This window comes from Oncorhynchus masou, chromosome 29 (genome assembly GCF_036934945.1).
Source record: "Oncorhynchus masou masou isolate Uvic2021 chromosome 29, UVic_Omas_1.1, whole genome shotgun sequence".
Lineage (NCBI taxonomy): Eukaryota > Metazoa > Chordata > Actinopteri > Salmoniformes > Salmonidae > Oncorhynchus > Oncorhynchus masou.
Window position 1 is genome coordinate 97792398 of NC_088240.1, and position 21597 is coordinate 97813994.

At 47.3% G+C, this 21597-nt stretch overlaps 1 protein-coding gene and 1 long non-coding RNA gene across 2 annotated transcripts in view; one reads left to right on the forward strand and one right to left on the reverse strand.

The window, feature by feature from the left end:
* The window catches only part of LOC135521023 (tumor necrosis factor receptor superfamily member 11B-like), a 36860-nt gene that overhangs the window by 624 nt on the left and 14639 nt on the right, over nucleotides 1–21597 (reverse strand). Inside the window, exons 2-5 of the mRNA XM_064946928.1 lie at nucleotides 20868–21237; nucleotides 8186–8401; nucleotides 3604–3828; nucleotides 51–262 (exon numbers count right to left, since the gene is read on the reverse strand). Coding sequence (XP_064803000.1) covers nucleotides 51–262; nucleotides 3604–3828; nucleotides 8186–8401; nucleotides 20868–21237 — 1023 coding nt within the window. The remainder of the gene's footprint in view (nucleotides 1–50; nucleotides 263–3603; nucleotides 3829–8185; nucleotides 8402–20867; nucleotides 21238–21597) is intronic.
* On the forward strand, nucleotides 135–4480 carry LOC135521031 (uncharacterized). The gene is made up of 3 exons (XR_010452484.1): nucleotides 135–212; nucleotides 3654–3887; nucleotides 4040–4480. It is a non-coding gene; the product is annotated as an uncharacterized LOC135521031 (long non-coding RNA).

Consider the following 21597-nt stretch of genomic DNA (forward strand, 5'->3'; position numbering starts at 1 on the left):
TTGGTCTAGATTAAGGCGTGTTAATGTGCACGGTGGTGGCGGACCAATACCTTATTAATGTCCAGGTCCGTGTTCTGGTTCTTCCAAAGGTGTAGGAGCTGCAGGAGGTACTGCTGGGAGCGGCATGAGGAGACCACGGCCCTGATGTCTTCCTCGTGAGCCCGGACCCCTGGAAGACTCTTCATCACCATCATCAGGTCGCCCAGGGTCAGGTTCTTCAAACCCGCACACCTGGACACCTTACGCTCACATTGGTTCACACCTGAGACAACAGGGTAGAGGAGGGAACTCAGGTTAAACTGATTCTACTGTAAGACACCTGGACACCTTACGCTCACAGTGGTTCACACCTGAGACAACAGGGTAGAGGAGGGAACTCAGGTTAAACTGATACTACTGTAAGAGACCTGGACACCTTACGCTCACAGTGGTTCACACCTGAGACAACAGGGTAGAGGAGGAAACTCAGGTTAAACTGATTCTACTGTAAGACACCTGGACACCTTACGCTCACAGTGGTTCACACCTGAGACAACAGGGTAGAGGAGGAAACTCAGGTTAAACTGATACTACTGTAAGACACCTGGACACCTTACGCTCACAGTGGTTCACACCTGAGACAACAGGGTAGAGGAGGGAACTCAGGTTAAACTGATACTACTGTAAGACACCTGGACACCTTACGCTCACAGTGGTTCACACCTGAGACAACAGGGTAGAGGAGGGAACTCAGGTTAAACTGATACTACTGTAAGACACCTGGACACCTTACGCTCACATTGGTTCACACCTGAGACAACAGGGTAGAGGAGGGAACTCAGGTTAAACTGATTCTACTGTAAGACACCTGGACACCTTACGCTCACAGTGGTTCACACCTGAGACAACAGGGTAGAGGAGGGAACTCAGGTTAAACTGATACTACTGTAAGACACCTGGACACCTTACGCTCACAGTGGTTCACACCTGAGACAACAGGGTAGAGGAGGGAACTCAGGTTAAACTGATACTACTGTAAGACACCTGGACACCTTACGCTCACAGTGGTTCACACCTGAGACAACAGGGTAGAGGAGGGAACTCAGGTTAAACTGATACTACTGTAAGACACCTGGACACCTTACGCTCACAGTGGTTCACACCTGAGACAACAGGGTAGAGGAGGGAACTCAGGTTAAACTGATACTACTGTAAGACACCTGGACACCTTACGCTCACAGTGGTTCACACCTGAGACAACAGGGTAGAGGAGGGAACTCAGGTTAAACTGATACTACTGTAAGACACCTGGACACCTTACGCTCACAGTGGTTCACACCTGAGACAACAGGGTAGAGGAGGGAACTCAGGTTAAACTGATACTACTGTAAGACACCTGGACACCTTACGCTCACAGTGGTTCACACCTGAGACAACAGGGTAGAGGAGGGAACTCAGGTTAAACTGATTCTACTGTAAGACACCTGGACACCTTACGCTCACAGTGGTTCACACCTGAGACAACAGGGTAGAGGAGGAAACTCAGGTTAAACTGATTCTACTGTAAGACACCTGGACACCTTACGCTCACAGTGGTTCACACCTGAGACAACAGGGTAGAGGAGGAAACTCAGGTTAAACTGATACTACTGTAAGACACCTGGACACCTTACGCTCACAGTGGAGGGAAAAGATAATGGAGAAAGGTTAGTCATGATACTACTCTTAAGACAGCTGGATTAGGGCTGCCACAATTATGGTATAACCGCGTAACCAACGGTTATGGTTGAACTATTTTGTAGAACGAACAGCTGACTGAAGACGGGATGGCTGGGAACTCGTGTGGTTGAGTCTCTGCTATAACATGGACTCTACAGTGTGATGAAACTTTGTTGCCCCAGGCTGAAACAAGCAAGGTGCTGTAGCAGACAAGTAGTAGGTTGCCTAGGCAACCCCCCCCCACACACACAGAGAACATTTGTATTGTCTTTGTTGTTGTTGCTATTCCAACTGTTATTACGGTGACTGCGGTCATTTGGCTGACCAATAACCATCATCTAAAATACCAGCCCTAACCTGGACACCCCTAACCTGGACACCCCTAACCTGGACAGCCCTAACCTGGACAGCCCTAACCTGGACACCCCTAACCTGGACAGCCCTAACCTGGACAGCCCTAACCTGGACACCCCTAACCTGGACACCCCTAACCTGGACAGTCCTAACCTGGACACCCCTAACCTGGACACCCCTAACCTGGACACCTTTAACCTGGACAGCCCTAACCTGGACAGCCCTGGCCTGGACAGCCCTAACCTGGACACCCTTAACCTGGACAACCCTTAACCTGGACACCCCTGACCTGGACAACCCTGACCTGGACAGCCCTGACCTGGACAGCCCTAACCTGGACACCCCTAACCTGGACACCCCTAACCTGGACACCCCTAACCTGGACAACCCTAACCTGGACACCCCTAATCTGGACACCCCTAACCTGGACACCCCTAACCTGGACACCCCTAACCTGGACAGCCCTAACCTGGACAGCCCTAACCTGGACACCTTTAACCTGGACAGCCCTAACCTGGACAGCCCTAACCTGGACAGCCCTAACCTGGACACCCCTAACCTGGAGACCTTTAACCTGGACAGCCCTAACCTGGACACCTTTAACCTGGACAGCCCTAACCTGGACAGCCCTGACCTGGCCAGCCCTGACCTGGACAGCCCTAACCTGGACACCCCTAACCTGGACAGCCCTAACCTGGACACCCCTAACCTGGACAGCCCTAACCTGGACAGCCCTAAACTGGACAGCCCTAACCTGGACACCCTTAACCTGGACAACCCTTAACCTGGACACCCCTGACCTGGACACCCCTGACCTGGACAGCCCTAACCTGGACACCCTTAACCTGGACAACCCTTAACCTGGACACCCCTGACCTGGACACCCCTGACCTGGACAGCCCTAACCTGGACACCCCTAACCTGGACAGCCCTCACCTGGACAGCCCTAACCTGGACAGCCCTAACCTGGACAGCCCTAACCTAGACAGCCCTAACCTGGACAGCCCTAACCTGGACAACCCTAACCTAGACAGCCCTAACCTGGACAGCCCTAACCTGGACACCCTTAACCTGGACAGCCCTAACCTAGACAGCCCTCACCTGGACACCCCTAACCTGGACACCCCTAACCTGGACACCTTCCGCTCACAGTGGTTCACTGGATAATAGACATGATGAGCCCAGGACATAACAGGACCCTCTCATTGGATAATAGACATGATGAGCCCAGGACATAACAGGACCCTCTCATTGGATAATAGATATGATGAGCCCAGGACATAACAGGACCCTCTCATTGGATAATAGATATGATGAGCCCAGGACATAACAGGACCCTCTCATTGGATAATAGATATGATGAGCCCAGGACATAACAGGACCCTCTCATTGGATAATAGATATGATGAGCCCAGGACATAACAGGACCCTCTCATTGGATAATAGATATGATGAGCCCAGGACATAACAGGACCCTCTCATTGGATAGAAGTCTTTAGAACTCATATGCAGCAGCCAATAGCAGAGCTCTACTAAACGGATCCTACTGACCTTGAATGATGCCGTGGAGTTTAACCTGGTCTTTGTTCTGTTCTCTCCAGAGTCTCAATAGGAGTAGTATCTGCTGCTGGGGGGAGCAGGCCTTCTTAAGCCTCTCCAGACTCTTCCTGTCCACCCTCTTCCCAGGCAGGCTCTCCAGGAGACGCTCCAGGGGGACGGAGGACAGACGGAGAGACGCCAGAGACTGGAAGATGGCCTCCTCACACAGCGACACGTCTGAGACAGTGAGGGAGAGAGAGAGAGAGAGGACACTGACGTTACATCCTGGTACTTAGGTACATGTTTTCTTTCCGATACATTGAGATCTTGATTGATTATGTGTGAAGAGACAGATGTGTTAGGTTTACTCTATTGGGACCATAATTATATAAACAGCCTTTCTGTTTCAGGTTCTATCAAATAAACATTCATTTATTCTATTGAACAGATATCAAATCACTAGATGATGAGCACCAGTTGACATGAAGACCTCAACGCCTGTGGAGAAGCACCTCAATCTCCCCCCTGATACGGCTCACTGTGATACGTCACCCAGCAGACCAGCTGTGATGGAACAAAGGTGTTCTGTGTGCATCGTTCTGCTTCTAGAACCCAATACTGTGTTTGGTCTCCTGGGAGACTAATCAGGCTCACTCTGATGTGGTGTGTGTGTGTGTGTGTGTGTGTGTGTGTGTGTGTGTGTGTGTGTGTGTGTGTGTGTGTAATGGAGGGTATCCAGTCATTACCAGACCAGATAATGAAAACATCACTTCCTCTCACTTCTTTGTTCCATCCCAGCGGCGACACACTCATTTCCCTCACAGCCTCTCCTCCTTCCTCCTTATGTACTTCTGGCTTCGTTCCTCAGTCTGTAGTTGACTCCTAAAGTGCACCGCATTCCTTCATAGTGCACTACTTTTGACCAGGGCCAATAAGGCTCTGGATAAAAGTAGTGCACTATATAGGTAATAGGGTGCCATTTTGGGATGCAGGTCTGACCTACAGCAGGGCTGACTTGGTTGGGGGTTACCCTGGTGGTCAGGTGTGAGGCTACACTGACGCCATGATTGCTGTGTTTATGTCATAACCTTTGTATACCTGCAATGTGCAATGATGGAAAAGTACTGGGTAAATGGAGATGTACTGCTTTAAGTTCTCAGGATGAGAATCATCTGCACCCACTGAGAGTCACACAGCCTCAAGGCCGAGATAGTAGAGAGGAACCACAGTCTAGACCTGTTTTTCTCATCTTAGATACTTTGTTTCTAATCCAATGCAACAATGTTATGATATGACTGACGGTAGATTGTATTAAAAGTGTTGTCTCCTGTTTCACCACACAGATCGTTACGACAGACTCCTGAGGTACTCTGTATGTGAATCTCTGTCTGCAATTACATTTTATTACTAAACACTTTTATACCTAAGTTCCTGTGTCATCTATCTGGAAGACTGATTGTTAAAGGAAACTTACATCACCCCATGCAAAGGACCACCCAACTTAGAGCAGGTCTGACTTACAGCAGGTCAGACATACAGCAGGTCAGACTTACAGCAGGTCTGACCTACAGCAGGTCTGACCTACAGCAGGTCTGACCTACAGCAGGTCAGACTTACAGCAGGTCTGACCTACAGCAGGTCTGACTTACAGAAGGTCAGACTTACAGAAGGTCAGACCTACAGCAGGTCTGACCTACAGCAGGTCAGACTTACAGCAGGTCTGACTTACAGCAGGTCTGACTTACAGCAGGTCTGACCTACAGCAGGTCAGACTTACAGCAGGTCTGACCTACAGCAGGTCAGACTTACAGCAGGTCTGACCTACAGCAGGTCTGACTTACAGCAGGTCAGACTTACAGCAGGTCTGACTTACAGCAGGTCTGACTTACAGCAGGTCTGACTTACAGCAGGTCTGACCTACAGCAGGTCTGACTTACAGCAGGTCTGACTTACAGCAGGTCTGACTTAGAGTATTTTCTGAAATCTAAACCAATGGCTTTGACATATTTCCTCTCAATTTGACATTTTTACTTCAAACTATTTTCTAATTCTTTGCAAACGATCTGCGGTGTCACCATAGAAATAGAACGACTTAATCATTGTAATTGTATGTGTGTCGTATCCTACGAAAACAAATCCTGAATGAATTGTTAAGGAGAGCGTCAGTCCCCAGGGAAAGTGACAGTTCTGGGTGTTCGACTCTGAGAGTTGTTAGTCATCCTGTAGGAACTCAGTTTCATGTGAAGAGTTGATTCTCATGGAAGTCAACTTCCCCCTGACACGGCTCATTGTGATACATCACACAGCAGAGATGGTGTGATGGAAGACAGGTGTTCTGTGTGCATCGTTCAGGTTCTAGAATGAGAACTCAGTACTGTGTTCGGTCTCCTGGGAGACTCATCAGGCTCAGTCTACTGTGTTGTGGTTCTGTGGTGTGTATCTCTGTGTGTGTGTGTGTGTGTGTGTGTGTGTGTGTGTGTGTGTGTGTGTGTGTGTGTGTGTGTGTGTGTGTTCTCAGCAGCATTCTTCATGGTTTCAGCCTGAGTAAGACCAAAACTGGCGGCCTGTGAGCAAAAAAACAAACTTGTTTTTCATGGTTGGGCATAAAAGACGTCTGGATGACGTCTGGAGTTACTGGAGTTAGTGGGATGACGTCTGGAGTTAGTGGGATGACGTCTGGAGTTACTGGGATGATGTCTGGAGTTAGTGGGATGATGTCTGGAGTTAGTGGGATGATGGGATGTGCCCTATGGGATGTGAGCCGCCCTATGGGATGTGAGCCGCCCTATGGGATGTGAGTCGCCCTATACAAATGTATGCAAGGTTTGAAATTATTATGTATTAGTCAAATATTATATATGTTTGGGCTTCTTGCGGTCAATTTGCAGTCTACAAATTATCTGTAATTATGTTCCGGCCCCCAGACCATCTGCTCAAGAAAAAACTGTCTGGAATTAGTGGGAGTAAGTGGGATGATGTCTGGAGTTACTGGAGTTAGTGGGATGATGTCTGGAGTTACTGGAGTTAGTGGGATGATGTCTGGAGTTACTGGAGTTAGTGGGATGATGTCTGGAGTTACTGGAGTTAGTGGGATGATGTCTGGAGTTAGTGGAGTTAGTGGGATGATGTCTGGAGTTACTGGAGTTAGTGGGATGATGTCTGGAGTTACTGGAGTTAGTGGGATGATGTCTGGAGTTAGTGGAGTTAGTGGGATGACGTCTGGAGTTACTGGAGTTAGTGGGATGATGTCTGGAGTTAGTGGAGTTAGTGGGATGACGTCTGGAGTTACTGGAGTTAGTGGGATGACGTCTGGAGTTAGTCGGATGACGTCTGGAGTTACTGGAGTTAGTGGGATGATGTCTGGAGTTACTGGAGTTAGTGGGATGATGTCTGGAGTTAGTCGGATGACGTCTGGAGTTACTGGAGTTAGTGGGATGACGTCTGGAGTTAGTGGGATGACGTCTGGAGTTACTGGTGTTAGTGGGATGACGTCTGGAGTTAGTGGGATGACGTCTGGAGTTAGTGGGATGACGTCTGGAGTTACTGGAGTTAGTGGGATGACGTCTGGAGTTAGTGGGATGACGTCTGGAGTTACTGGTGTTAGTGGGATGACGTCTGGAGTTAGTGGGATGACGTCTGGAGTTAGTGGGATGACGTCTGGAGTTACTGGTGTTAGTGGGATGACGTCTGGAGTTAGTGGGATGACGTCTGGAGTTACTGGAGTTCGTGGGATGACGTCTGGAGTTACTGGAGTTAGTGGGATGACGTCTGGAGTTACTGGAGTTAGTGGGATGACGTCTGGAGTTACTGGGATGATGTCTGGAGTTAGTGGGATGATGTCTGGAGTTAGTGGGATGATGTCTGGAGTTACTGGAGTTAGTGGGATGATGTCTGGAGTTAGTGGGATGACGTCTGGAGTTACTGGAGTTAGTGGGATGACGTCTGGAGTTACTGGAGTTAGTGGGATGATGTCTGGGGTTAGTGGGATGACGTCTGGAGTTACTGCAGTTAGTGGGATGGTGTCTGAAGTTACTGGAGTTAGTGGGATGACGTCTGGAGTTAGTGGGATGACGTCTGAAGTTACTGGAGTTAGTGGGATGATGTCTGGAGTTACTGCAGTTAGTGGGATGATGTTGACCTGCTGTTCAAGTGAATCGCTGTAGGCAGCTGTGATTAACTGGGTTTCAACCAGTGTTTACCTGCTGAGATCAAGCCTCTGTATTTTCTTGGGGATGGAAAACAGTTTCAGGTGAAGTTGCTCATTAACCTCTGTTGCACATCTGTCCCATTCAGACTCACATACTCGTAAGTACAGGACTCAGACACTGTGGTCATTTAGTCAGTGTGAAGCTGAGCGGGTTACGTGGAGCTGTGGATTAGGGATGCTCATTCCTTTTTTAATAGACATTACGTGGTGCGTGTGCTGTGGTCATGTGTGGCTCAGGAGGTAGAGCGTGGCGTTCACAACGCCAAAGGTAGTGGGTTTGATTCCCGCTGGGTCCACCCATACAAAAAACAAAACAATGTATGACTTTAAATCGCTTTGGATAAGAGAGAGTATGGCATATATCACCATTATCCTGTATATTCTCACCAGTGTGACACTGTGTGTGGTGTTGGGAGCACTCCAGGACAGATCCTTCAGCCTTGTTCTCACACAGTGCGTTCTGGGTGGAGGTCCCTGGTCGGAGGGTCTTCAAGCCCAGCTCAGAGCAGTTCCTGTGAGGCACACACGGCTCGCTGGCAGACATCCGGCTGGAGAACAGGCCCTGCGGACACGCCTCACACGCTGTGTCTATCTCTGGTGTACCTAGGAGAGAAGAACACAAAACAAACTTCCAATTTATGACACCTGACCAAGATCATTTCTTTCTTTCTTTTTTTTGTTACAGGTGGGGGGATCATGTTTTTATCACAATCTGAGAGAAATTGCTCTTTTCACATCAAGCCTCTTTAGGTTATACATTTCCAAGTTACAAGTTGTGGGATGATGTTCTCATCATAAAGCAGCAGTGGAAGTGTGGAGTTTCTATGGCATTGTTTAGAGAGGAGTAAACTACTAACGGTGCTGTAACGTCTATCTACCACATCCTGTTTTAGAACAGAGAAGAAGTGAGAATCAGAGAGGTTCTTCATGCATCCAGTACGATGATATTTGACAGAGATGACAAGGTGACAAGGCATATTTGCGTGAAAACAGATGACATGATGACAAAGCGTGTGACAAGGCATATTTGTGTAAGTACATTAACTCATAGGTCTATATGAAATTACTAGTTATTACTACAAGTGACCAGCAGAGCATCTTCACTAGGTCATAGATCCTCAGGTTGACAAGCCATACAGTGGTCATAGATCCTCAGGTTGATAAGCCATACACTGGTCATAGATCCTCAGGTTGACAAGCCATACAGTGGTCATAGATCCTCAGGTTGACAAGCCATACAGTGGTCATAGATCCTCAGGTTGACAAGCCATACAGTGGTCATAGATCCTCAGGTTGACAAGCCATACAGTGGTCATAGATCCTCGGGTTGACAAGCCATACAGTGGTCATAGATCCTCAGGTTGACAAGCCATACAGTGGTCATAGATCCTCAGGTTGACAAGCCATACACTGGTCATAGATCCTCAGGTTGACAAGCCATACAGTGGTCATAGATCCTCAGGTTGACAAGCCATACACTGGTCATAGATCCTCAGGTTGATAAGCCATACAGTGGTCATGGATCCTCAGGTTGACAAGCCATACACTGGTCATAGATCCTCAGGTTGACAAGCCATACAGTGGTCATAGATCCTCAGGTTGACAAGCCATACAGTGGTCATAGATCCTCAGAAGGCCATACACTGGTCATAGATCCTCAGGTTGATAAGCCATACACTGGTCATAGATCCTCAGGTTGACAAGCCATACAGAGGTCATAGATCCTCAGGTTGACAAGCCATACAGTGGTCATAGATCCTCAGAAAGCCATACAGAGGTCATAGATCCTCAGGTTGACAAGACATACAGTGGTCATAGATCCTCAGGTTGACAAGCCATACAGTGGTCATAGATCCTCAGGTTGACAAGCCATACAGTGGTCATAGATCCTCAGGTTGACAAGCCATACAGTGGTCATAGATCCTCAGGTTGACAAGTCATACAGTGGTCATAGATCCTCAGGTTGACAAGCCATACACTGGTCATAGATCCTCAGGTTGACAAGCCATACACTGGTCATAGATCCTCAGGTTGACAAGTCATACAGTGGTCATAGGTCCTCAGGTTGACAAGCCATACACTGGTCATAGATCCTCAGGTTGACAAGCCATACAGTGGTCATAGATCCTCAGGTTGATAAGCCATACAGTGGTCATAGATCCTCAGGTTGATAAGCCATACAGTGGTCATAGATCCTCAGAAAGCCATACAGTGGTCATAGATCTTCAGGTTGACAAGCCATACAGTGGTCATAGATCCTCAGGTTGACAAGCCATACAGTGGTCATAGATCCTCAGGTTGACAAGCCATACAGTGGTCATAGATCCTCAGGTTGACAAGCCATACAGTGGTCATAGATCCTCAGAAAGCCATACACTGGTCATAGATCCTCAGGTTGACAAGCCATACAGTGGTCATAGATCATCAGGTTGACAAGCCATACAGTGGTCATAGATCCTCAGGTTGACAAGCCATACAGTGGTCATAGATCCTCGGTTGACAAGCCATACAGTGGTCATAGATCCTCGGGTTGACAAGCCATACAGTGGTCATAGATCCTCAGGTTGACAAGTCATACAGTGGTCATAGGTCCTCAGGTTGACAAGCCATACACTGGTCATAGATCCTCAGGTTGACAAGCCATACAGTGGTCATAGATCCTCAGGTTGATAAGCCATACAGTGGTCATAGATCCTCAGGTTGATAAGCCATACAGTGGTCATAGATCCTCAGAAAGCCATACAGTGGTCATAGATCTTCAGGTTGACAAGCCATACAGTGGTCATAGATCCTCAGGTTGACAAGCCATACAGTGGTCATAGATCCTCAGGTTGACAAGCCATACACTGGTCATAGATCCTCAGGTTGACAAGTCATACAGTGGTCATAGATCCTCAGGTTGACAAGCCATACACTGGTCATAGATCCTCAGGTTGACAAGCCATACACTGGTCATAGATCCTCAGGTTGACAAGTCATACAGTGGTCATAGGTCCTCAGGTTGACAAGCCATACACTGGTCATAGATCCTCAGGTTGACAAGCCATACAGTGGTCATAGATCCTCAGGTTGATAAGCCATACAGTGGTCATAGATCCTCAGGTTGATAAGCCATACAGTGGTCATAGATCCTCAGAAAGCCATACAGTGGTCATAGATCTTCAGGTTGACAAGCCATACAGTGGTCATAGATCCTCAGGTTGACAAGCCATACAGTGGTCATAGATCCTCAGGTTGACAAGCCATACAGTGGTCATAGATCCTCAGGTTGACAAGCCATACAGTGGTCATAGATCCTCAGAAAGCCATACACTGGTCATAGATCCTCAGGTTGACAAGCCATACAGTGGTCATAGATCATCAGGTTGACAAGCCATACAGTGGTCATAGATCCTCAGGTTGACAAGCCATACAGTGGTCATAGATCCTCAGGTTGACAAGCCATACAGTGGTCATAGATCCTCAGGTTGATAAGCCATACACTGGTCATAGATCCTCAGGTTGACAAGCCATACAGTGGTCATAGATCCTCAGGTTGACAAGCCATACAGTGGTCATAGATCCTCAGGTTGACAAGCCATACAGTGGTCATAGATCCTCAGGTTGACAAGCCATACAGTGGTCATAGATCCTCGGGTTGACAAGCCATACAGTGGTCATAGATCCTCAGGTTGACAAGCCATACAGTGGTCATAGATCCTCAGGTTGACAAGCCATACACTGGTCATAGATCCTCAGGTTGACAAGCCATACAGTGGTCATAGATCCTCAGGTTGACAAGCCATACACTGGTCATAGATCCTCAGGTTGATAAGCCATACAGTGGTCATGGATCCTCAGGTTGACAAGCCATACACTGGTCATAGATCCTCAGGTTGACAAGCCATACAGTGGTCATAGATCCTCAGGTTGACAAGCCATACAGTGGTCATAGATCCTCAGAAGGCCATACACTGGTCATAGATCCTCAGGTTGATAAGCCATACACTGGTCATAGATCCTCAGGTTGACAAGCCATACAGAGGTCATAGATCCTCAGGTTGACAAGCCATACAGTGGTCATAGATCCTCAGAAAGCCATACAGAGGTCATAGATCCTCAGGTTGACAAGACATACAGTGGTCATAGATCCTCAGGTTGACAAGCCATACAGTGGTCATAGATCCTCAGGTTGACAAGCCATACAGTGGTCATAGATCCTCAGGTTGACAAGCCATACAGTGGTCATAGATCCTCAGGTTGACAAGTCATACAGTGGTCATAGATCCTCAGGTTGACAAGCCATACACTGGTCATAGATCCTCAGGTTGACAAGCCATACACTGGTCATAGATCCTCAGGTTGACAAGTCATACAGTGGTCATAGGTCCTCAGGTTGACAAGCCATACACTGGTCATAGATCCTCAGGTTGACAAGCCATACAGTGGTCATAGATCCTCAGGTTGATAAGCCATACAGTGGTCATAGATCCTCAGGTTGATAAGCCATACAGTGGTCATAGATCCTCAGAAAGCCATACAGTGGTCATAGATCTTCAGGTTGACAAGCCATACAGTGGTCATAGATCCTCAGGTTGACAAGCCATACAGTGGTCATAGATCCTCAGGTTGACAAGCCATACAGTGGTCATAGATCCTCAGGTTGACAAGCCATACAGTGGTCATAGATCCTCAGAAAGCCATACACTGGTCATAGATCCTCAGGTTGACAAGCCATACAGTGGTCATAGATCATCAGGTTGACAAGCCATACAGTGGTCATAGATCCTCAGGTTGACAAGCCATACAGTGGTCATAGATCCTCGGGTTGACAAGCCATACAGTGGTCATAGATCCTCGGGTTGACAAGCCATACAGTGGTCATAGATCCTCAGGTTGACAAGTCATACAGTGGTCATAGGTCCTCAGGTTGACAAGCCATACACTGGTCATAGATCCTCAGGTTGACAAGCCATACAGTGGTCATAGATCCTCAGGTTGATAAGCCATACAGTGGTCATAGATCCTCAGGTTGATAAGCCATACAGTGGTCATAGATCCTCAGAAAGCCATACAGTGGTCATAGATCTTCAGGTTGACAAGCCATACAGTGGTCATAGATCCTCAGGTTGACAAGCCATACAGTGGTCATAGATCCTCAGGTTGACAAGCCATACACTGGTCATAGATCCTCAGGTTGACAAGTCATACAGTGGTCATAGATCCTCAGGTTGACAAGCCATACACTGGTCATAGATCCTCAGGTTGACAAGCCATACACTGGTCATAGATCCTCAGGTTGACAAGTCATACAGTGGTCATAGGTCCTCAGGTTGACAAGCCATACACTGGTCATAGATCCTCAGGTTGACAAGCCATACAGTGGTCATAGATCCTCAGGTTGATAAGCCATACAGTGGTCATAGATCCTCAGGTTGATAAGCCATACAGTGGTCATAGATCCTCAGAAAGCCATACAGTGGTCATAGATCTTCAGGTTGACAAGCCATACAGTGGTCATAGATCCTCAGGTTGACAAGCCATACAGTGGTCATAGATCCTCAGGTTGACAAGCCATACAGTGGTCATAGATCCTCAGGTTGACAAGCCATACAGTGGTCATAGATCCTCAGAAAGCCATACACTGGTCATAGATCCTCAGGTTGACAAGCCATACAGTGGTCATAGATCATCAGGTTGACAAGCCATACAGTGGTCATAGATCCTCAGGTTGACAAGCCATACAGTGGTCATAGATCCTCAGGTTGACAAGCCATACAGTGGTCATAGATCCTCGGGTTGACAAGCCATACAGTGGTCATAGATCCTCAGGTTGACAAGCCATACAGTGGTCATAGATCCTCAGGTTGACAAGCCATACAGTGGTCATAGATCCTCAGGTTGACAAGCCATACAGTGGTCATAGATCCTCAGGTTGACAAGCCATACAGTGGTCATAGATCCTCAGGTTGACAAGCCATACAGTGGTCATAGATCCTCAGGTTGACAAGCCATACAGAGGTCATAGATCCTCAGGTTGACAAGCCATACACTGGTCATAGATCCTCAGGTTGACAAGCCATACAGTGGTCATAGATCCTCAGGTTGACAAGCCATACAGTGGTCACAGATCCTCAGGTTGACAAGCCATACAGAGGTCATAGATCCTCAGGTTGACAAGCCATACAGTGGTCATAGATGCTCAGGTTGACAAGCCATACGGTGGTCATAGATCCTCAGGTTGACAAGCCATACAGTGGCCATAGATCCTCAGGTTGACAAGCCATACAGTGGTCATAGATCCTCAGGTTGACAAGCCATACAGTGGTCATAGATCCTCAGGTTGACAAGCCATACAGTGGTCATAGATCATCAGGTTGACAAGCCATACAGTGGTCATAGATCCTCAGGTTGACAAGCCATACAGTGGTCATAGATCCTCAGGTTGACAAGCCATACAGTGGTCATAGATTCTCAGAAAGCCATACACTGGTCATAGATCCTCAGGTTGACAAGCCATACAGTGGTCATAGATCATCAGGTTGACAAGCCATACAGTGGTCATAGATCCTCAGGTTGACAAGCCATACAGTGGTCATAGATCCTCGGGTTGACAAGCCATACAGTGGTCATAGATCCTCAGGTTGACAAGCCATACAGTGGTCATAGATCCTCAGGTTGACAAGCCATACAGTGGTCATAGATCCTCAGGTTGACAAGCCATACAGTGGTCATAGATCCTCAGGTTGACAAGCCATACAGTGGTCATAGATCCTCAGGTTGACAAGCCATACAGTGGTCATAGATCCTCAGGTTGACAAGCCATACAGTGGTCATAGATCCTCAGGTTGACAAGCCATACAGAGGTCATAGATCCTCAGGTTGACAAGCCATACACTGGTCATAGATCCTCAGGTTGACAAGCCATACAGTGGTCATAGATCCTCAGGTTGACAAGCCATACAGTGGTCATAGATCCTCAGGTTGACAAGCCATACAGAGGTCATAGATCCTCAGGTTGACAAGCCATACAGTGGTCATAGATGCTCAGGTTGACAAGCCATACAGTGGTCATAGATCCTCAGGTTGACAAGCCATACAGTGGCCATAGATCCTCAGGTTGACAAGCCATACAGTGGTCATAGATCCTCAGGTTGACAAGCCATACAGTGGTCATAGATCCTCAGGTTGACAAGCCATACAGTGGTCATAGATCCTCAGGTTGACAAGCCATAAAGTGGTCATAGATCCTCGGGTTGACAAGCCATACACTGGTCATAGATCCTCAGGTTGATAAGCCATACAGTGGTCATAGATCCTCAGGTTGACAAGCCATACAGTGGTCATAGATCCTCAGAAAGCCATACACTGGTCATAGATCCTCAGGTTGACAAGCCATACAGTGGTCATAGATCATCAGGTTGACAAGCCATACAGTGGTCATAGATCCTCAGGTTGACAAGCCATACAGTGGTCATAGATCCTCAGGTTGACAAGCCATACAGTGGTCATAGATCCTCAGGTTGACAAGCCATACAGTGGTCATAGATCCTCAGGTTGACAAGCCATACAGTGGTCATAGATCCTCAGGTTGACAAGCCATAAAGTGGTCATAGATCCTCGGGTTGACAAGCCATACAGTGGTCATAGATCCTCAGGTTGACAAGCCATACAGTGGTCATAGATCCTCAGAAAGCCATACACTGGTCATAGATCCTCAGGTTGACAAGCCATACAGTGGTCATAGATCATCAGGTTGACAAGCCATACAGTGGTCATAGATCCTCAGGTTGACAAGCCATACAGTGGTCATAGATCCTCAGGTTGACAAGCCATACAGTGGTCATAGATCCTCAGAAAGCCATACACTGGTCATAGATCCTCAGGTTGACAAGCCATACAGTGGTCATAGATCATCAGGTTGACAAGCCATACAGTGGTCATAGATCCTCAGGTTGACAAGCCATACAGTGGTCATAGATCCTCGGGTTGACAAGCCATACAGTGGTCATAGATCCTCGGGTTGACAAGCCATACAGTGGTCATAGATCCTCAGGTTGACAAGCCATACAGTGGTCATAGATCCTCAGGTTGACAAGCCATACAGTGGTCATAGATCCTCAGGTTGACAAGCCATACAGTGGTCATAGATCCTCAGGTTGACAAGCCATACAGTGGTCATAGATCCTCAGGTTGACAAGCCATACAGTGGTCATAGATCCTCAGGTTGACAAGCCATACAGTGGTCATAGATCCTCAGGTTGACAAGCCATACAGAGGTCATAGATCCTCAGGTTGACAAGCCATACAGTGGTCATAGATCCTCAGGTTGACAAGCCATACAGTGGTCATAGATCCTCAGGTTGACAAGCCATAAAGTGGTCATAGATCCTCAGGTTGACAAGCCATACAGTGGTCATAGATACTCGGGTTGACAAGCCATACAGTGGTCATAGATCCTCAGGTTGATAAGCCATACACTGGTCATAGATCCTCAGGTTGACAAGCCATACAGTGGTCATAGATACTCGGGTTGATAAGCCATACAGTGGTCATAGATCCTCAGGTTGACAAGACATAAGCCATACACTGGTCATAGATCCTCAGGTTGACAAGCCATACACTGGTCATAGATCCTCAGGTTAACAAGCCATACAGTGGTCATAGATCCTCAGGTTGACAAGCCATACAGAGGTCATAGATCCTCAGGTTGACAAGCCATACAGAGGTCATAGATCATCAGGTTGACAAGCCATACAGAGGTCATAGATCCTCAGGTTGACAAGCCATACAGTGGTCATAGATCGTCAGGTTGACAAGCCATACACTGGTCATAGATCCTCAGGTTGACAAGCCATACAGTGGTCATAGATCTCTCTATTGGGAAAGTATTCAGACCACTTAACTTCTTCTACATTTTCTTAGGTTACAGACGTATTATTTTCTCATCAATCTACACACAATACCCCATAATGACAAAGCAAAAACTAGTTTTTAGAAATTTTTGCACATGTATAAAAAAACTGAAATATCACATTTACATAAGTATTCAGACCCTTAACTCAGTACTTTGTTGAAGCACCTTTGGCAGTGATTACAGCCTGGAGTCGTCTTGGGTGTGACGCTACAATCTTGGCACACCTGTATTTTGGGAGTTTCTCCCAGTCTTCTCTGCAGATCTTCTCAAGATCTGTCAGGTTGGATGGGGAATGACGCTGCACAGCTATTTTCATTGTCTCTCCAGAGATGCCCGGGTTTTGGCTGGGACCCTCAAGGACATTGTCCTGTTGAAAGGTGAACCTTCACCCCAGTCTGAGGTCCTGAGCGCTCTGGAGCAGGTTTTCATCAAGGATCTCTGTACTTTGCTCTGTTCATCTTTGCCTCGATACTGACTAGTCTCCCAGTCCCTGCCGCTGAAATACATCCCCACAGCATGATGCTGCCACCACCATGCTTCACCATAGGGATGGTGCCAGGTTTCCTCCAGACGTGACGCTTGGCATTCAGGCCAAAGAGTTCAATCTTGGTTTCATCAGACCAGAGAATTTTGTTTCTCATGGTCTGAGAGTCTTTAGGTGCCTTTTGGAAAACTCCAAGCTGGCTGTCATGTGTCTTTTACTGAGGAGTGTCTTCCGTCTGGCCACTCTACCACAAAGGTCTGATTGGTGGAGCGCTGCAGAGATGGTTGTCCTTCTGAAAGGTTCACCCATCTCTACAGAGGAACTCTGGAGCTCTGTCAGATTGACCATTGGGTTCTTAGTCAGCTCCCTGATCAAGGCCCTTCTCCCCTGATTGCTCAGTTTGGCCGGGTGGCCAGCTCTTGGAAGAACCTTGGTGGTTCCAAACGTTTTTACATTTAAGAATGATGGAAGCCACTTTGTTCTTGGGGACCTTCAATGTGTCAGAAAAGTTTTGGTAGTGTTCAGAATAAAAAAAAAATGATGACTACCCAATCTCTGTACCCCATACATTCAATTATCTGTAAGGTCTCTCAGTCAAGCAGTGAATTTCAAGCACAGATTCAACCACAAAGACCAGGGAGGTTTTCCAATGTTTTCGTAAAAAGAAGGGAACCTATTGGTAGATGGGTAAAAATATCCCTTTGAGCATGGTGCAGTTATTCATTACGCTTTGGATGGTGTATCAATACACCCAGTCACTACAAAGATACAGGAACCCTTTCCAACTCAGTTGCCAGAGAGGAAGGAAACTGCTCAGGGATTTCACCAATGGTGATTTTAAAACAGTTACAGAGTTTAATGGCTGAGATAGGAGATAACTGAGGATGGATCAACAACACTGTAGTTACTCCAGAAATAATAACATAACGGACTGAGTGAAAATAAAGAAACATTTCCAGAATAAAAATATTCCAAAACATGCATCCTGTTTGCAATTAGGCAATTAACTTTCTGTCCTGAATACAAAGCGTTATTCAATCTTCATATTTTCAAGGGAGATGGTGGCTGCATTATGTTATGGGTATGCTTGTCATCGGCAAGGACTAGGGAGTTTTTTTTTGAGGGAAAAATAAACCGAATAGAGCTAAGCAACACGTGGTTCAGTCTGCTTTCCATCAGACACTAGGAGACAAATTCACTGTTCAGCAGGACAAGGCCAAATATACAATCCAGGTGTGCAAAGCTCTTGGAGATGTCACGATCGTCGTATGAAGCGGACCAAAATGCAGCATGGTATGTGTTCATGATGATTTTTTAAATAAAAGAAAGCACTGAACACTGAATAGAAACTATACAAAACAATAAATGCATAACGACCGTGAAGCTATAATGAGAACTGTGCTGAACACAAGCAACTAACATAGACAAACAAACAGTGAAACCCAGGCTACCTAAGTATGATTCTCAATCAGAGACAACTAATGACACCTGCCTCTGATTGAGAACCATACGAGGCCGAAACATAGAAATTCCCAAAATCATAGAAAAACAAACATAGACTGCCCACCCCAACTCTCGCCCTGACCATAATAAATAACGACAAAACAAAGGAAATAAAGGTCAGAACGTGACAGGAGAGATTTCCAGAAAAGACTGTAAAAAGCTGTAATCGCTGCCAAAGGTTATTCTGACATGTATTGACTCAGCGGGTTGAATACTTCATTAATCAAGATGTTAGTGTTTTATTTTACATTAATAAAAAAAAATCCATTATTTGAATTGTTCTTCCACTTTGACATTACAGAGTATTTTGTGAAGTTCATTGACTAAAAATGTACAATTAAATCAATGTTAATCCCACAAACATCTTCCAGCCCCAGTCTAACTGTCTGATACAGAGACAGAGAGGAAATATGGAGCTGATCCTGTCTAACTGTCTCCAATAGAATCTGACATGTCTCTATTCATCATCTCTAACTGAGACGTTCAACAGGCTATTGAAACTAAAACTCTGTCCAGAAACAAAACCCTCCTCTCCCCTCTTCTCCTCCCATCCTCTCCTTTCCCCTCTCCTCTCTCCTCCCCTCTTCTCCCATCCTCTCCTCTCCTCCCATCCTCTCCTTTCTCCTCTCCTCTCTCCTCCCCTCTTCTCCCATCCTCTCCTCTCCTCCCATCCTCTCCTTTCTCCTCTCCTCTCTCCTCCCCTCTTCTCCCATCCTCTCTTTTCTCCTCTCCTCTCCTCCCATCCTCTCTTTTCTCCTCTCCTCCCATCCTCTCTTTTCCCCTCTCCTCTCTCCTCCCCTCTTCTCCCATCCTCTCTTTTCTCCTCCCCTGTCTTCTCCTACCCTCCCCTCTCTTCTCCTCTCCTCTTCTTTCCTCTGACTCTCTTCTTTCCTTCCCCTCCTCACCCCTCTTCTCTCCCCTCTCTCCAAGCCTCTCCCCTCCTCTTCTCATCTCCTCTCCCATCTCCCCTCTCATCTCCCCTCTCCTCCCATCCTCTCCTTTCCCCTCTCCTCTCCTCTTCTCCCATCCTCCCTTTTCCCCTCTCATCCTCTGTTTTCCCCTCTCCTCCCATCCTCTCTTTTCCCCTCTCCTCTCTCCTCCCCTCTTCTCCCATCCTCTCTTTTCTCCTCTCTCCTCTTCTCCCATCCTCTCTTTTCCCCTCTCCTCTCTCCTCCCATCCTCTCTTTTCTCCTCTCCTCTCCTCTCCTCTCCTCCCATCCTCTCTTTTCTCCTCTCCTCCTCTCCCATCCCCTCTTTTCTCCACTCCTCCCCTCCCCTCTCTTCTCCTCCCCTCCCCTCTCCTCTTCTTTCCTCCGACTCTCTTCTTTCCTTCCCCTCTCCACACCCCTCTTCTCTCCCCTCTCTCCAAGCCTCTCCCCTCTCTCTCTCTCCTCATCTCCTCTCCCCTCTCATCATCTGGCCTGGAATACGTCTGAATCACAAACCAGGACTGGAGGCTGAGGAACGTTATAATTAAAAGGAGGGGAAGGAGGCCAACGAGAACAACGTACAAATGACAAAGGCGTAGTTTAGTGTCTGGCGTGATCTTGATCCTGCTTAGCTTTGTCTGTGTCCCAAATGGCACCCTATTCCCTATATAGTGCACTATTTTAGACGAGCGCACATAGGGCTCTGGTCAAAAGTAGTGCACTATATAGGGACATAACCTATCTGAGTGAGCTGACAGGAGAGGAGAGATCCTGGTGATGATGACAGCCAGACAGCAGAGTTATTATGTCTGATGAAAAGGCCTGCCACTCACAGCTCTGCCTCTGTCTGGTCCTCTGCCAACACACTCAGTACTATCAGTGGGCTCTCATAGAGAACAGAACAGGTCAGGACCATACAGCAGTGGATTCTGGGTAATGGAGAGTACAGTACTATTATATTGTCGACTGATTAGACCTACCACAGGCTGAGTAAACACTTCCCCCTCTGAGGACATGGGCTGACCAGGAACAACATTTGCAAACCATTATGTATGAGTATATAACTGGAAGTACCAATCAAAAGAGAGGGAGGATCTTCAGCCAAGTTAAATAAACCGACAGCAGTTAAAGAATGAACAAGAACCATCAGCACCACAGCTTCATTTGCATCATAAAACCAAAAACCAAAAAAAAACATTTCATTCAATCAATTCATTCAGTCATTGGTTGATTGTAATAACAACATAGATGACCTACCTAGAGCCGTCACGCCGAGGCCAGGTGGACAAGACGTGTGTTTGATGCAGAACTCCACCACCAGGTGGTAGCCTGGGATACACTCACACAGCTGGTCGTGGGTTCTGTTACACTCCTGACTGACCAGCTGCCTCTCCTTGCAGACGGTCGTGCAGTACTGGCAGCTGTCGCCCCAGTGCCAGTGTTCTGAGAAGGACCGGTCGGGGCACGGCGAGCAGGCGGTGGGGGTTTCGGCGGTACAGTGGGTCAGGACGGCCGTGCCGGGCGGACACTGGTCACACAGGAGGAGTTCAGAGGTCAAGGGGTCGTAGTGCTGGTACTTAGGGGTTGGGACCTCGTGGAACGCCCAGGAGAAGGAAATGGCGAAGAGCTGTGGAGAAATAGAGAGAGAGAGAAGGGAGAAGAGAGATAGTGGGGAAATGAAAGAGAGAACAGAGAGAGAAGGGAGAGAGAGAGGGGGAAGAGAGAGATATAGAAAGATAAAGAGAGAGTCAGAGAACAGAGAGAGGAGGGAGAAGAGTTGAGAACAGAGAAAGAGAGAAGAGGGAGAGAGAGAGAGAGGTGAAAAAGAGAGACAGAAAGGGAGAGAGAACAGAGAGGAGAACCACCAGATTAGACAGAACGAATGTTTACAGCCTATCTGATGCCAGAGAAACTAAGCGTTCAGGCTTGTTGTGATTGACCGGGTGTAACCCAAGCCTGGGGTGATTGACTGAGTGACTAAGTGTTA